The sequence below is a fragment of the Antechinus flavipes genome, chromosome X, assembly GCF_016432865.1.
Source record: "Antechinus flavipes isolate AdamAnt ecotype Samford, QLD, Australia chromosome X, AdamAnt_v2, whole genome shotgun sequence".
In the NCBI taxonomy this organism is placed as follows: Eukaryota; Metazoa; Chordata; class Mammalia; order Dasyuromorphia; family Dasyuridae; genus Antechinus; species Antechinus flavipes.
Window position 1 is genome coordinate 14,827,743 of NC_067404.1, and position 15,219 is coordinate 14,842,961.

General features: G+C 46.9%; 1 protein-coding gene across 1 annotated transcript in view; it reads right to left on the reverse strand.

Moving 5' to 3' along the window:
• PLXNB3 (plexin B3) overlaps positions 1–15,219 on the reverse strand; it is a 50,372-nt gene continuing 35,153 nt past the window's right edge. Inside the window, exons 25-36 of the mRNA XM_051969308.1 lie at positions 8,531–8,709; positions 7,655–7,721; positions 7,105–7,420; positions 6,379–6,482; positions 6,150–6,243; positions 5,408–5,574; positions 4,666–4,826; positions 3,432–3,579; positions 3,121–3,185; positions 2,867–2,942; positions 1,348–1,422; positions 1–831 (exon numbers count right to left, since the gene is read on the reverse strand). Coding sequence (XP_051825268.1) covers positions 727–831; positions 1,348–1,422; positions 2,867–2,942; positions 3,121–3,185; positions 3,432–3,579; positions 4,666–4,826; positions 5,408–5,574; positions 6,150–6,243; positions 6,379–6,482; positions 7,105–7,420; positions 7,655–7,721; positions 8,531–8,709 — 1,557 coding nt within the window. The 3' untranslated portion in view covers positions 1–726. The remainder of the gene's footprint in view (positions 832–1,347; positions 1,423–2,866; positions 2,943–3,120; positions 3,186–3,431; positions 3,580–4,665; positions 4,827–5,407; positions 5,575–6,149; positions 6,244–6,378; positions 6,483–7,104; positions 7,421–7,654; positions 7,722–8,530; positions 8,710–15,219) is intronic.

Consider the following 15,219-nt stretch of genomic DNA (forward strand, 5'->3'; position numbering starts at 1 on the left):
TTATTTGGAACTTTTTTTAAAAGGCTTTGATCTCCATTTATTTCCAAATGTTCCAGCAAGTAAATAAATACATGGGATGGGGGGAGGGGAGGGTGGGATTGAGGGCAGGCCATCCTTTAAGTATCCCCCAAAGGGCCGGAGCCGGTGTGAATTAGGGTAGCTCGGGGCTGTCTGAGACTAGCTATGCCATAAGTAACAGACCTCGATGAGAAAGGCAAAGCTTGGCGCCCTCTGCCCCACATACCTGCACTAATGATCCTAGTGACAGGGGCCTGGGGAAGTCATGGGCTGGGCCACATCGGCTCCAGTGGGAAGTCCTGAATGTTTGCCCCTCTCCCCCCTTCTCCATCCCAGACAGGGCTCGTTCTTCACTATTTCCTCCAAACTTGGGAAAAACTGGATCAAGCTTTGGCCACTACTCTGGGTACCAACAGTGTTCACCCAACCTCCTGGCTCGATCTGCCCCAAACCTCATTTGAGGGTCTCGGAGAGAGAGGCTCTAGGCCCTCTCTAGCTCCATTTGGGGGGGAGGGGAGAGAATCCGTAAGGACAGAGTCACCCGTTGGGTCTATAGGGAGCTGGGACAAAAGGCACTACTGGTAGGAGAGGAGGGGCCCTGGCAGTTGATTTTAAGCTGGAGGGTCTGGCTGGAGCAGCTCCCACACACACCCCAGACCCCAGTCCGTCTTCTTCTGGGCCCAACATCTGGGCTCTGGGGGTGGAGACTCACAAGTCTGTCACTTTATTCTCCACCAGAGCGGCAATCTGTTGAAGCCGGTAGGCCAGTTGCATCTTCTGACCTACAGGGTCCTCCTCCAGGGCACTGATAATCTGGGAAAAGCCAGAGAGATCTGGTCGGTCAGAGTTGCCCTTCTGGTCGGTCAGCGTGGCCTCCCGCTCACTGTCCCTGCCCTTTTTGCCCCCTCCTCCAATTCTTTCTCTGCTGAACTCTGAGAGTGTGGTCTTCCCTAGTCCTAAACACCCCCCACCCCCCACCCCCAGAGCTGGAGCAAATCTTCAGGAGGCAAGTTCCTCTCCATCTCGGAGTCCCTGCTCCCAGCATGGCCGCTCAGAAACTTGGCTGGCAGGAGCTCTTTTTCAGGGAGCTGGGGGCTGATTGGGAGGCGATTTCCCCTCTGAAGGCCTTTCAAGATGTCAGGCATTAAGGCAGAGCTCTGATCTAAGCAAGGGAGACTGGGAAGTTTGTCTCATTCAGCCTCCCACTGCTTCAACCTCCTTTCTATCTTTAAGTGCTTCTAGATATCGAACCTCAAGGGGCTCTTTTCCTCCCCTCCAGGGCTCTAGGCCCTTGTCCAATCCCTACCCAAAAGCCCACTTGCTTCTCACCTGGTCATAATACTTGTTGATGTAATTATACAGCTCATGCAGGGCAACCAAGCAGGTGATGTCAGAAGCATAATTCTGGGGTTGGGAGGAACACACATTGTTGGGAAGAGCATCAGATCTTGGCGGGGCAGGGACCCCTGAGGTCAGAATCATCCCCTTTGGGGCACTCGGTCACCAGCAGCCTTGTCCTGTCCTCCCTTCCCCCGGTGCCCCACCTCCCATACAATCAATCTGTCCCCATCCCACTGATGCAATCTTTTGCCCCTTGTGCCCAGACGGGTCTCCTTACAGCCCTTTTTCTATAGTCCGAGTCTCCACCTTGAAGTCAGCAAGACCTCCCTCTGGCATTTGTTGAGGCAGCTCGGTGTAGTGAATAGGGAGTTGGGTTGGCTTCAGGACACTAACCGTGACCCTAGCAAGTTAACTTCTCTGAGTCCCCGTGTCCCTATCTGGAAAATCAGGGAGCTGGACTCGTTAGTCCCTAAGGTTCCTCCTAGCTCTAAAACCTATGATCCTCAAAGATGAAAAAATAGTTATGTTGCTCTTTTTGCAGTGGCAAAGAACTGGACATTAAAAGGTTTGGGGCAGCTAGGCGGAGCAGTGGGTAGAGCACCAGCCCTGAAGTCAAGAGGATCTGAGTTCAAATCTGGTCTCAGACACTTAACACTTCCTAGCTGTGTGACCCTGAGCAAATCACTTAACCCCAATTGCCTCAGGGGAAAAAAAAGTATCCATCTATTGGGGTATGGCTGAACAAATGATGGCATATGAATATAATGGAATATTGCTCGGTTGGAAGAAATGGTGAAAGGGTTGGTTGTTATTAGAGAAACCTGGGAAGACTTGCATGAGCTGATGCAGAGGGAATCGAGTAGAACCAGGAGAACAACCAATAAGACAAAAATAGTGGCGTCTTGAGAACTCTGATCAGTGCAGTGAGCAACTGTGATTCCAGAGGACTCCTGAGAAAACAAGTGCCCACCTCCTGACAGGTGGTGAGTCAGAGTGCAGAGGAAGGCCTACGTTTTGGCAAATGGTCACTGTGGGAATTTTGTTGACTGTGAGATTTATTACAAAGGTTTTTTGGTTTTGGTTTTTCTCCTCCCCCACCTTCCCCGCCGTGGTGGTGGTGGGAGAGAGGAAATAGATGCTTATTGTTTGAAATAAAATTTACCAAAGAAAAAGTATGATCCTATGATCCGGGATGCATTATCTTCAACCATTGCCCTCGCCTGCCTATCCTTCTGGGATTCCTTTAAGTGGCCCCTCTTCCAACCAGTCTTCCCATTCTATCCAATCCACTTTCCTTCCCAAGAATCGAAAGCTCTCACTCAAATTTGTTCACACCTTTTCCTGCTGGTTTAAGAACATCCTTCTGGAGGAGAGGCTGGTCTCCCCAGTCGGGCCGGAACAAATTATGGGTCTGGGTCAAAGCTCGGGTCTCTCGTTTCTTCCGTCTGCCCTGGTCATCACAGCCCCGGCCGAACTAACTAACTAACTAACTAACCCTGCTACTTACCCCCGACAGCTCTGTCAAGGCCGAGTTCATCTCCTGGTAACTGGCAGTCGTATTCTGCCGAATATCTGAGTAATACCTAGGCAGCAGGGAGACATGAAGGAAGAGTCGAGCAGCTCGAGGACCAGCAGGAGTCCCACGTGGGCCTTCCCCTCATCCCACTTCCACCTCAGACAGAGCCGGCCCAACGCTTCCCTCTCCTCAGTCGCCCTCCCCCGCCCTCCCGGCAGCCCCTGCCCAGTCAGCCGAGCACGCACTTCTCCACCATCTGCTTGTATCGAGGGATCTCCCGGGCATAGAGGAGTTTATTCACAGGGGAATCCTGCCGTCCACAGAAAAAAGGAGAAAGGACTCAAGGTGAAACATTGCAGGCAAAATTGCCACCGCGCCCGCCACTATGCACAGTTCTCAACACTTCACCCTTCATCCCCCCAAGTTACCCCTCAGCCAGTTGTTCTGGGTCAGGGCTCTCCTGGATGTTCTTCCTAGCTTTCTGACCCCGCCCCCAACTCCAGTGAAATATCAAAACCTTGATTCTGGAGATGTAATTTCCCCCGTCCCTTCTCACCCGGCCCACTTTGTGCTCAGAGATGGTGCAGGAGTCGATGAACGTCTGGGCAATGACGGTGAGGATAGCGTCCACATTGTCCGAGACCCGGACGTCAAAGATGAACTGGGGGTTCTTCAGGGTATTTACCCAGAAGCGCAGCAGCAGGCTGGCGGTAAAGACCAGAGAAGGAAGAGTGTCTTATTACTTCGCTCAAACCCCCGAACCGGCCTTTCCTAGAATCAGGGACGTCGTTGTTGAAGATGAACCCTGGTACGGTCTTTTGGAAGAGATACCTGGCAGTTTCTTAAACAAGAGTTTCGTGAAAGCGACAATAACATTGGATGCAGAAATCCCACAATCCGGCATAAAGATAAAGAAAACAAAGACAAACTGAGGAAAAAATCAGAGCTCCATTATTCCTCACGGAAGACGAGCGTTCGGGTTTCATTTCTGTGGGCCCGTAGCTCTACACAGTACCGGACACACAGAAAATGTTGAATTCTTGTTGCTGGAATGAATGACTGAGATAGGAAGGAGGAGTCGCTAAATGATGGTATTTTGAGAAAATCTAATATTATGGCAACATTGAAAATGGCAACTATGAGAACTACAAGGAAATATGGAAAGGCAGAAGACAGCAGAGTGAACAGAAGAGCTGAACTCCAAGAATAGCATAGAATTTGGCCAAACCTCTGTATCCGGCCATCTCTCTGCAGGTAGAAATGGACAAGGGTCAGAAGCGGCGCCGTGTGGGTCAGTTGCTATTTTTATGGTAAAGGGTTCTGATTATATGTTCATATTGGGCTTTATTCCGGGGATTCCTGGGATGGTAATAGTAAGGAATTCACCAAAACCCTCCATGACCAGGACTGGGTAAAGTCATCCACTCCTGGGAATTACATGAATCATCATGGAAATGTGTGAACCATCTGTCCTTCCTAACATGGAGGAAAAGGTGATCCCCTTCCCCTTTTGGAGCCTTGAGGCTCCAATTAGGGGGGCAGCCTCATCATCTTTCTACAATCTATTTTTTTCTAATAATAGATTACAATCCATTATCGCCTTCCCCATAATTTAGGAATCCCCTTCCCCGCAAGAAGCAGGTAAGCTGAACCCCTGGGTTCTGGCTCCGGTGCTATCACTTTCTGCATGTTCTTGGCAAGGCATTTTACTGCTGCGGGCCTTAGTTTGCCCACCTGAAGCTTGAACTGAGTGGTTGAAGAGCTTTTCTGGTGGGTTGGGAGAAGGCTACCTGTTGGTTTTCCAGATGTGCAGGGTCTCCTGGTCCTCGATGCCATGTTTGTCTGCCAACTCATCCAAAAAGTCAAATAAATACTTGACTGCAATGGGCACAGGCCGGTCCACACTGAGGATGGCTTGGAAGGTATCATCTACAAACTTTTGCAGTGTGCCCTGTGTAGGATATAGGCAAGATTCTGTTTGTTTTACTTTAATTTAAATTTCTTTTCACAAGTCTCTTTTCTCTCCTCCTTTCACCCCCCCCCAAATTATAAAAGAAAAAACGAAAACTAAATCCCATCATTCTCAAACCCTGGTGACAAATATGCAATCATGCAAAAGAAATTCTCTTTTTTTGTCCGCTATTGGTCCATAGGTCTTTGGAACGGTGACTACTGGGACTCACTTTGCTTCATTGATGAATTGTAGTGGAAAGATCCCGAGCCCAGGCATCACAAAGCCGGGTGATCTTAACTTACTCCTCTGCCCTGTCTGGACCTGGCTTCTTCATATGTAAAGAGAGGGTTTGGAAGATGGCACCGAGGCCCCTTCCAGTCCTGGCTTTCTGCTGTGGCTGGGTTGGCTCCCTTCTCTCTGCAAGGCCGGAATGGTCACCCTGCCACTTCGCCTTCCGAATTAATCTTCCCCAGCATCTTATCTGATGTGGCCATAGACATTCCCACCGAGCAGTTGGGCATATCCCTTCCCCAGCACCCTGACCGTGGCCTTGGCAGCCGGGATGCTGCCCCGCCCACCTTCATGGAGAGTAGGCGTGTGAGGTAGATTTCGGGGATGGCTTTAGCCCGTTCCCGGTCTCGAAGACTGCTTCTCCTCTGCTTGGCTACCTCGGGTTCCTCTGTAGATTTGACCAGGTGCCAGAGCCGGACGCCACTCTCGTCACCATCCTCCAACATGGGTAAGCCTGAGAGGGCACAGATCACGTGGAGAGACTACCTGCCCCTTCCCCAGGGAAGACTGGCTCTGGTGACTGCAGGGTGATGGGGGGTGATGGGGGACAAGTGCAGAAGGAGAAGGGAGACAGGGTGGAGCTCGGGATCCTCAACTCAGCGTGAGCCCTGTGATTTCCCGGAGAGGATGGATCCCCACAGACTGGGGGCAATTCTTCCCCCCTCCTGCCTACTTTAAATTTCCCCTTTGGTTCAGCCCAGTCATGCCTATGGCTAATTTGATAATTGATCCATAGTTCTTTCATGAGAAAGAGAATCTATACCCACATACTGCATTCTTCCCAGCCCTTGACTTCCCTTTGCTTTAGCTGGGGAGAACTGGGCGGGGAGAAGCCGGGCCCTCCAGTAGGATTCATGTGGCAAAAGGAATATCTACTGAGTTAGGTCCACAGCATTCCCAGATCATCAGTTTTAGATGAGAATTCTGGACCCCTGCCTTTGCCCCGATTTCTCCCAGAAGCCCCTAGGTTAGCACAACCCAGTCCACTGCAGGGCTTCCACCTGGGTCCAAACACTATATGCTACTTACTCTCTCCAGAGAGAAAGCTCTGATTAGGGCTCTTGGAGATGCTGTTCCCATTGTGCATTCGGGGGATGAGCCCCACAGTTGCCCCGTCTGGGACCTACAGGGAGGGAGAAGGGAGCAGGACAAAGTTGGCAGGAGCGTGGCCTCCTCCAGGGTCAGGGACCAAGGAAAGGACCGGCTCTACTGTCCCTCCCCCTTCCTCCTTCTTCCCTGACTTTGCTCATCCCAGCACCTTGTAATGCTGTAAGGTGTTGAGTCTTTTCCACTGATTCTGGGTCACAGAAGTCAAATCCTCATCTGACAGGGTCAGGTGCCCAGCCACTCCTGAACGCCACTCTAGGGAAACAAGGCAGAGGGGGGTATGGGCTTGTGATAGGGCTGAGATTGCAGGGGTCCCACTACTTTAGCAAAAAGAAAATCTCCAAATCTTAGAACAGTCTTTGGGCCTTAGGTCCCTTGATCTTAGAGGTCACCCTGGTTTCTGCAGCCAGATAAGGAATTAGGATCCTGATCTTATCACTCTCTTGCTCATAAAGTTCAGACTTTCCCCATGGCTCATCAGATAACATCCAAAGTCTTAAACCTAGCATTCAAGGTCCCTCCCCACCTCCGACCTGGTTCGACCTTTCTAGTCTCATTTACACACACCGTTCTTTATGTTCCATGGAGCTAGGAACATGGGGTCTGTTCCTGTACACCAGCCCATTCCCCTGTTCCCACCACGCCTTCAGCCCTCCTCTCTGTCCCAAATGAATTCTCTCTCTAAGCTCAAGCCAGGCGCAGCCTTCCCGGCCTTCCCCAGGGTTTCTCCCCCTCAAACCTATGTTACAGGTCTTAAATGGAGACCGCTCCCCTTGGGATATTCCATGACTTGGCAGGTGTTGTTGTCTCTCAGGGCTATAGGAAGAATCCTAGAGGGCTTCTCCAGATAGGGTGCTTTGGGAATCGAGTATCTCACCCAGGTCAAGGGCATGCACTGAGGGCCTCTGGGAGAAGGGTGTGCCCTTGTAGATCTGGTCCAGCACCTTCTCCTTGACCTGAGTGATGGTGTCGGTGTTGAGCACGCGGGCAGGCACACGTTGTGGCTCACCGGTCCCAGCCGCCGGCCCTACCAGCACAGTCAGCGTCAGCGGCCAGAATTCCACGTCCTCCCGCAGAAGCCGGCTGTCGTTCAGGGTTCTCTTTGCTTTGCCCGTCACCGCGTCCACGGGGCCCTTGTCGACCTGGTACTTAATGGCCCGGAATAGCATGTACAAGGGCTCCCCTGCCACCTCCTAGGATCCGGAGAAGAGAGAAATATCCATCAGTAGAACTGAAGGACCAGGGAGGCATCGGCCAATGAGATCAGAGACGTGGGAGGCACTCATCGGGCGATAAAACTTCAGAAGCGAGGGCGGTGTTGATGGGCGGGAGAATAGGATTTGTGGTGCTCTGGGTCAGGAGGCTAGGAATCAGAGCGGTCCCCACTCTGAAGTCCTCAGACCTTTACGAGGGTGGGGTTACATCACCTTCAGGAAGGAGTAGAGACATATGGACATCCAGTTGGTTAGGAGCTTTTCCACCATGGTCTCAGTCCTATAAAGTGACACAGACCATCAAAGAGGATCCTGGCATTCAAGAAGTGGGCGACTGCCACTGTCGGACTTGGTCAAAGTATAGATTTTGCTCAACTCTTTTTCTCTGTTACAAGGCAAAGCTCCCTGGGATGGCAGAAGGTGGGAACGATTGTCAACCAAAAGGTGACAGATAAAGAAAAGGAAGGGTTTTAAGTCCTTGTCCACCCTTTGAATCCATCCTAGACCTGCCTCCAGAGCATGAAATATGTGGAATTAATTCAGTAAGCCTCCCTGAGTAGTGATTCTGAGGACAGAATCAGAAAGAAGGTGGGAGAAGGTGACGTAGCCTTTCCCCTCTTTTCTCTCTCTTTCTTGTAAGTGGTATTTTATTTTTTCCAATTACACGTAAAGATAGTTTTCAACATTCACATTTATAAGATTTATTCCAAACTTTTCTTCCTCCTCTTTTCTTTCCTCAAGATGGCAAACAACGTGATACATGGACTATCATGTTCGACGTATTTCCACATTAATGACATATCCTTAATAAGCACTTCCTACACAACTTTGCCAAGTTAACAGTGCCAAGTTGATCACTCCTATGTTACAGATGAGGAAATCGAGCTTCAGAAGCAAGTGAAATGGCTAAGTCACATGACTGAACAGCAAAATCAGAATGGGAATTTTGGCTCCTAAGGTCAGTGAGGTTTCTCCCCCTACCCCCCCCCATCGGGTCATTTCAGCAGGCTTCCTAGGGGCAGTAAGTGTGGGCTCGGAGCTGGGCAGGAGTGGGCAGCTTGGGCTTCTGGTTCTCTATGTCTTCCTTACCTGCGGAGCATCAGTTTGGGGTTCTTGTGGACATACTGAGCTGTGAGGTCACTGAGAAGGGTCTTCATGATGTCGGTCAGATATTCTAGCTTGCCGTGGAGAGCCAGAGACAGCAGTGAGGCCACGTAGCAGCGATCTCTCTGGGAGAACGTGGGTTGTTCCTCTAGAGTGTGGATAAACTTGGGAAGGGAAATGAGAGTTCAGTATCTTTCGTTCCATTCTCCAAGCAAGTATCATCACCAGTCCCGAGTCACCAATCCGGAGGGGGATCCCTGACTTTTCCCCTTCTCTGCAGCCCTCTCTCCAGCCAAGTTTTAGTGGATTGCGAACCCCAGAGGAGTCAAAAGAGAAAAAACAGCGACTGAGGCCCGAGGGCCGAGGGAACGATGATTTAGCCCGAGAAGCTGAAGTTTGGCTACCTGCGATGCTCACTGGCTTCAGAAGATCTGGCTGCTTGCCTTGTCTCTCCACTAAGTAATAAGGGGTTGAAGGGGAGGAATTCCCCGCCTCCACTAGCTTAGCTCTGCCAGCTCTGCCACTTACTTGGAGAACTGCCTGGGGAACCAAGAGATCTGGGGCAAATAATCCACAGACTTTGGTGAAGCGGCTACCTTGGGCCTGGCCTGGAGCTGGCAGCTAGGGAAAAAGAGCGGCGGGCCCTGCTCAGATGGAGCTGGCGTTCCCGGGAGGGGGGCAAGATGTAGCCAGGTTGTAAACGCAAAATCAATCTGGAGAAAATTCAAGGCGGGAGGAGCTGAAGAGGCACTGGGCGGATGAGGAAACCCTTGAGATGAGCCTCACCAGAATCTGGAGATCCCAAGAGGAGGAGGTCAATGCCAGGTTTGGAAGAACGGCCTGGGCAAAGTCAGGGGAAACTCATTAAACGGAGAATGAGGGGCGTGACCGGGCCCATGCCTTAGAGAAATTACTCTGTCCGGAAGAAATGCAATATATGGAAGCCTACCTATTGAGAAAAGCCCAGGAACTCTACCGTTAAATCATTTTTCCCCCCAGAAAGATAACTTATTGGCGAAATGTTCGTTACTCATGGGTAGGTCACACCAACATAATAAAATGAAAATGCTACCGAAGTTCATTTCTCTGTCCAGTAACAAAACCACCAGAGGATTATTTTGTATGGCTAGAAAAAAAACAATAATAAAATTCGGATGGAGGAACGACTGAGCAAGAATATGAAAAGAAGTAATGGGGAGAAAAGTAAGAAGGTAGATGGTCTATCTGGGGCAGCTAAGTGGTGCTCCAGTGGACAGAGGGCCAGATCTGGAGTCAAGAAGACACATTTTACTGAGTTCAAATCCAGCCTCGGACACTTACTAGCTGTAGGACCCCGGGCAAGTCACCATTCCCATTTGCCTCTCTTTCTTCATCTGTAAAATGAGCTGGAGAAGGAAATGGCAAACCACTCTAGGATCCCTATCAAGAAAACCCCAATGGAGTCATGAAGAAGTGGGCATTCTCATTCTCAGCCTCAGATCTCAAACTTTACTACAAAGCAGCACAAATCAAGAATCATCAAAAAAGGTTTGGTATTGGGTTAAAAAGAGAGAGGCCCTTTCCTAAATATAGAGAGAACATAGTCAAATTTTTGAAAATAAGAGCCATTCTCCTGTTAAGTAGTCCAAAAAATAGTCAGAATAGGTCATTTTCAGAAGATGAAACCTAAGTTATCTCTAGTCATATGAAAAAATGCTCTAAATCTCTATTGATTAGAAAGCAACTCGGAGGTACTGCCTCCCACCTCCCATTGGCTACGATGACAAGAAAAGATAACGATGAATGTGGGGGAAGAGGTGAAAAAATTGGGACACTAAGGCACCGTTGGCGGAGATGTGAACCGAGCCAACCATTCTAGAGAACAATTTGGGACGGTGCCCCAAAGGCGACAATTTGTGCACCGATACCACTACTAGCTCTGTGTCCCAAAGAAATCATAAAAGGGGGGAAGGACCCCACGTACAACAATATTTGTATCAACTCTTAATGTGACAAAGACATGGAGATCAAGGGGATGCCCATCACTTGGAGAAATGGAATGATGCTTCCCGGGTTATTTCTACCTTCTGAATCCAATTCTCCCTGTGCAACAAGAAAACTGTTCGGTTCTGCACACATATATTGTCTCTAGGATATACTGTAACCTATTCAACATGTAAAGGACTGCTTGCCCTCTAGGGGAGGGGGTGGAGGGAGGGAGGGGAAAAATCGGAACAGAAGTGAGTGCAAGGGATAATGTTGTAAAAAATTACCCTGGCGTGGGTTCTATCAATAAAAAGTTATTTAAAAAAATAGAAATGGAATGATGAGCAGGTAGGTTTCAGAAAAACCTGTAAAGACTTCCGTGAACTGATGCTGAGAGAAGCGGGCACAATCAGGAGAACATTGTACACTGTAACTGTTGGTAGCTTTAACAACTTGCTCCCTAGGGGGGAAAACTGTATGCACACATACCTTAGAGTTTAATCTATATTATTAACACTTCCTTGACTCTAGACAATCAACAGAACACTCAATCAAGCCTTGATTTTTAGCTTAACTGCTTATTTTTGAGGTGTAAATACTCACACTGAAAATGTAATAACCAGAGTAGGATAAAATCAAAGACCCTAGTTTCTGGGGAGGGGGAAGAGGCAGGGGAGAGGAGAAGAAGGACTCACTGTTAGACAAAACTTCGGGGAAAACTGGAAAGCGGCTCGTCAGAAATTAGGCATAGACCAACATTCATACTGTATACCAAGATAAACTACACATGGACACGCGACTTTTGATGTCATAAGCAAAATAGAACAAGAAACCTTTCAGACCTACAGGTAGGGGAAGAGTTCACGATCAAACAAATGATGGGGACATCACAGAAGATAAAAAAAAGGGCAATTTTGATGATAAAAATTGTAAAAATTTTCGTACAGATCTAAGGCGGTTACAGTTAGAAAACAAACAGTAAGTGAGTGGGGGAGGGAGAATCTTTGCAGTGGGTTTCTATGATAAAGATCTTATAGTCAAGATATATAAAGAATTGATTAAAGCAACATCCAATAAATAAACAACAAAGGATATAAACAGGTAGTTTTCTTTCTTTTTTTCAATTAAAATAAAATGTGTGTTTCTTTTGAATAATATATATATTTAAAGAGGCAATTTTCAAAGAAAAAAATCCAAGCTATCAGATATATGAAAAAATGCTTCAAATCACTAATAATTAGAGTCTTGCAAATTAAGAAAACCTCCGAGGCTCCATTTGTCACATATCAGATTAGCAAAGATGACAGGAAAAAAAGAGAACGGTTCTGGAAAGCAATCTAGAACCGTGCCCCCAAAGTTACCCGTTTTTCAGTCTTTTTACCCCGCTATCTCACTATTAGAATCTATGCCCCAAAGAGATAGAGGAAAGCAGAAAAGGACCATATGTACAAAAATATTAATAGCCCCTCTTTTCATAGTAGCCCCAAACTGGAAGATGCCCATCTTTGGGGGAATGGATGAACAGATTATGACAAACCGGACAGCAGCAGAGGAAAGTGACGTAGAGCGAATTGAGCAGAATTACCAGAATTGCAATGACATTATGAAGAAAAACCTGACACGGCTCTAGAACTCATGGGAACTGATCCAACCATTCTGGAGAACAATTTGGAATTATGTCCAAAGGGCTAACAAACTGCACGCTCCCTGATCCGACAGTGCCTCTACTTGTCTTTTCCCCAAAGCGATCATAAAAAAAGGGGAAGGCAAAATTGTTTGTGGCGGCCCTTTTTGTAACGGCAAGGAACTGGAAAGCGAGTAAGTGCCCCTCAGCTGGGGAATGGCCGAATGAGTTGTGGTATGTGAATATAAGGGAATATTATCGTTCTATAAGAAATGATGAGCAGGCTGATTTCAGAAAAGCCTGAAGAGGTTTATAGGAACTGATACTCAGTGAAGAGAGTAGAACCAGGAGATCACTGTACATGGCAACAGTACCACGTGATGGTTAACTGGGATAGACACAGCTCTTCTCAGCAATGCAACAATCCAAGACAATTCCAAGAGATTTGGAATGGAAAGTGACATCCACATCCAGAGAGAGAGCTACGGATACTGAATGTGGGTCAAAACATAGCATTTTTACCTTTTTTTGGTTTATTTGTTTCTTTCTTGTATTTTTTTCCCTTTTGGTCTGATTTTTTTGGTACAACATGACAAATACGGAAATAGTTTTAAAATAATTGCACGTATTTAACTTATATCAGATTGCTTACTGTCTTAGAGAGGAGGGAGGGGAGGGAAGAAGAAAGAAAAAATTGAATCCCAAGTCTTATAAAAATGAATGTTGAAAATTTATCTTTTCATGTATTTGGAAAATAAAATACTATTGAAAATAAGTTTTTACATGTATTGGTCAACCTGCCATCTGGGGGAAGGGATGGGGGGAAAAAGTTGGAACAAAAGGATTTGCAACTGTCGATGCTGAAAAATGACCCACGCATGTAACTTGTAAATAAAAAGCTATAATAAAAAAGGGGGAAAAACATGAAAAAGAAAAAAAAAAGAAAATAAGTTTTTAAAAAGGGAATGATTTGATAAGAAAGATACTTGGGAAATGAGGGAGCCCTTCATACACCTCTATTTTCATGAACAGCATAAACTATTACACAAGACAGAAAAATCACACACACACACACATACACACACCCCCCCCTACTTGATTTAGTCCTTGTTTTAAGAATCAGCTCCCTTTGACAATATAACTTTAATTTTGTTAAATCTGAACTAAATCAATCACGTTTCATAATTTGTCATTTTGTTTTTCAAGACAAAATCTTAATCATACTTAAACAAAATCCCACTATTCCTGAGTTCAAATCCAGTTTACTAACCGTGTGACTCTGGGCAAGTCACTTAACCTTGATTGCCTCCAAAACCAAGCAAAATCACTATTTACTATGAAACATTGTTCCTCGGGCCAGCTAGGTGGTGAAGAGGATAGAGCATTACCTCTGAAGTCAGGAGAACCCGAGTTCAAATTTTCTCTCAGACATGGAACACTTCCTAATTGTGTGACCCTGGGCAAGTTCCTTAACCCTAATTGCCTCAGCAAAAAAAAAAAAGAAAGAAAGGAAAAGAAAAATTGATCCTTGAAATGGGTTTACTTCAAGTGGACTTTTCCTGGAACCAATTCTCTTTGGATAGTGAGGACCTCTGAGTACTTTATACATAATTCATTAGTTTAAATGTCAAAGATTACTAAAAAGTTATAGTGAAATGCACTGCGGTTTAATGCTGTGCTTTTCATAGAACATTTAATTTTTAAAAATCTTCCCTGCTCTGCTGCTGCATTAAGAGAAACAGCCTCCAAAAGGAGGCCGATGCCAGCCTTTGCTGGCTTTTGCCTCCTGGGGCCGTAGTCAAAAGGAATAGGAAAGAAAGAAACAACTAGTTGAGTGTCTGATATGGATTTGAACTCTGAGCACCCCAGCCGGAACACCGTGTTCTTGTCTTCAGAGAAGGAGGGATTCCCAACCTTGTCCTTTATGCCTCGAGATTTATATTCCTCTGAATAGAAATCTCTTCTGATTTGGGCAGAGACTCCGAGGGTCTTTCCCTCTCAGATGGATTATTTGGACAGATTTTTTTCTGTCTCATATCTTTTAAAAATATTATTTTTCCCCAGTTATATTTAAAACACATTTTTTACATTTGTTTTGAAAAACTTTGAGTTCTAGATCCTCTCCTGTATCCCCGGCTTAAGAAAGCAAATGTGAACTTATGCAGAACGTTTCCATAAAAGTCATGTTGTGAAAGCAAACATATGTCTCCCACCCTAAAAAGAACTTCAAGAAAAATAGACAGAGAGAGAGAGAGAACGAGAGAGAGAGAGAGAGAGAGAGAGAGAGAGAGAACGAGAGAGAGAGAGAGAGAGAGAGAGAGAGAGAGAGAGAGAGAGAGAGAGAATGTTTTAATCTGTATTCAAACACAATCTGTTCTTTTTCTGGTCATGGACAGGATTTTTCATCCCGAGTCCTTCCAAGTAGCTGTGGATATTGTATTGCTGAGAATTGCAAAGTCATTCACAGCTGGCCGTCCCAGAACTCTGTTCTGACTCCGTATACGGCACATTTCACTTTGAGTTCACTCTGCCTCATTTTTTTCATTCTTTTTTTTTTAAATAATAGCTTTCTTTTTGGAAATCCAGGCAAAGATAGTTTGCAACATTCACCTTTGCAAAACCTTGTGTTCCCAAGTTTTCTCCCTCCCTTCCCTCCCCCCTCTCCTAGATAGTAAGTAATTCAAAGTAGGTCAAACATGTGCGAGTCTTCTCTACATATTTCTGCCCCACTTCCACCTCCTTTAATCACTGAATGGGGGTCGCCTCAGTCCAACTGAGACCTGGGGAAGACCTTCGCTTAAAAAGGCCCACGTCTCCCAGGGCATCCCGGGCCAGCTCCAGGAGTCCTGATCTCTATCTGGCCGCTGGTCCCAGATGGCTCTGGAGGGGAAAGTGAGGCAGTGACCTTGCACAGCCCTCCCTCGCTTCAGTCCAACTCACGTGTCATGGAAGCACCTCCCTGGTGTCACGGGCCCTCTTTGAGGGCAACAAACAAACAATGATACCCTGCCCAAACTAGGCAGTTCTGCCAACCCTGCCCGATCTTCCCTCCCTCCCCTTTCAGTGTGTCCCCTCATGCTTCAGG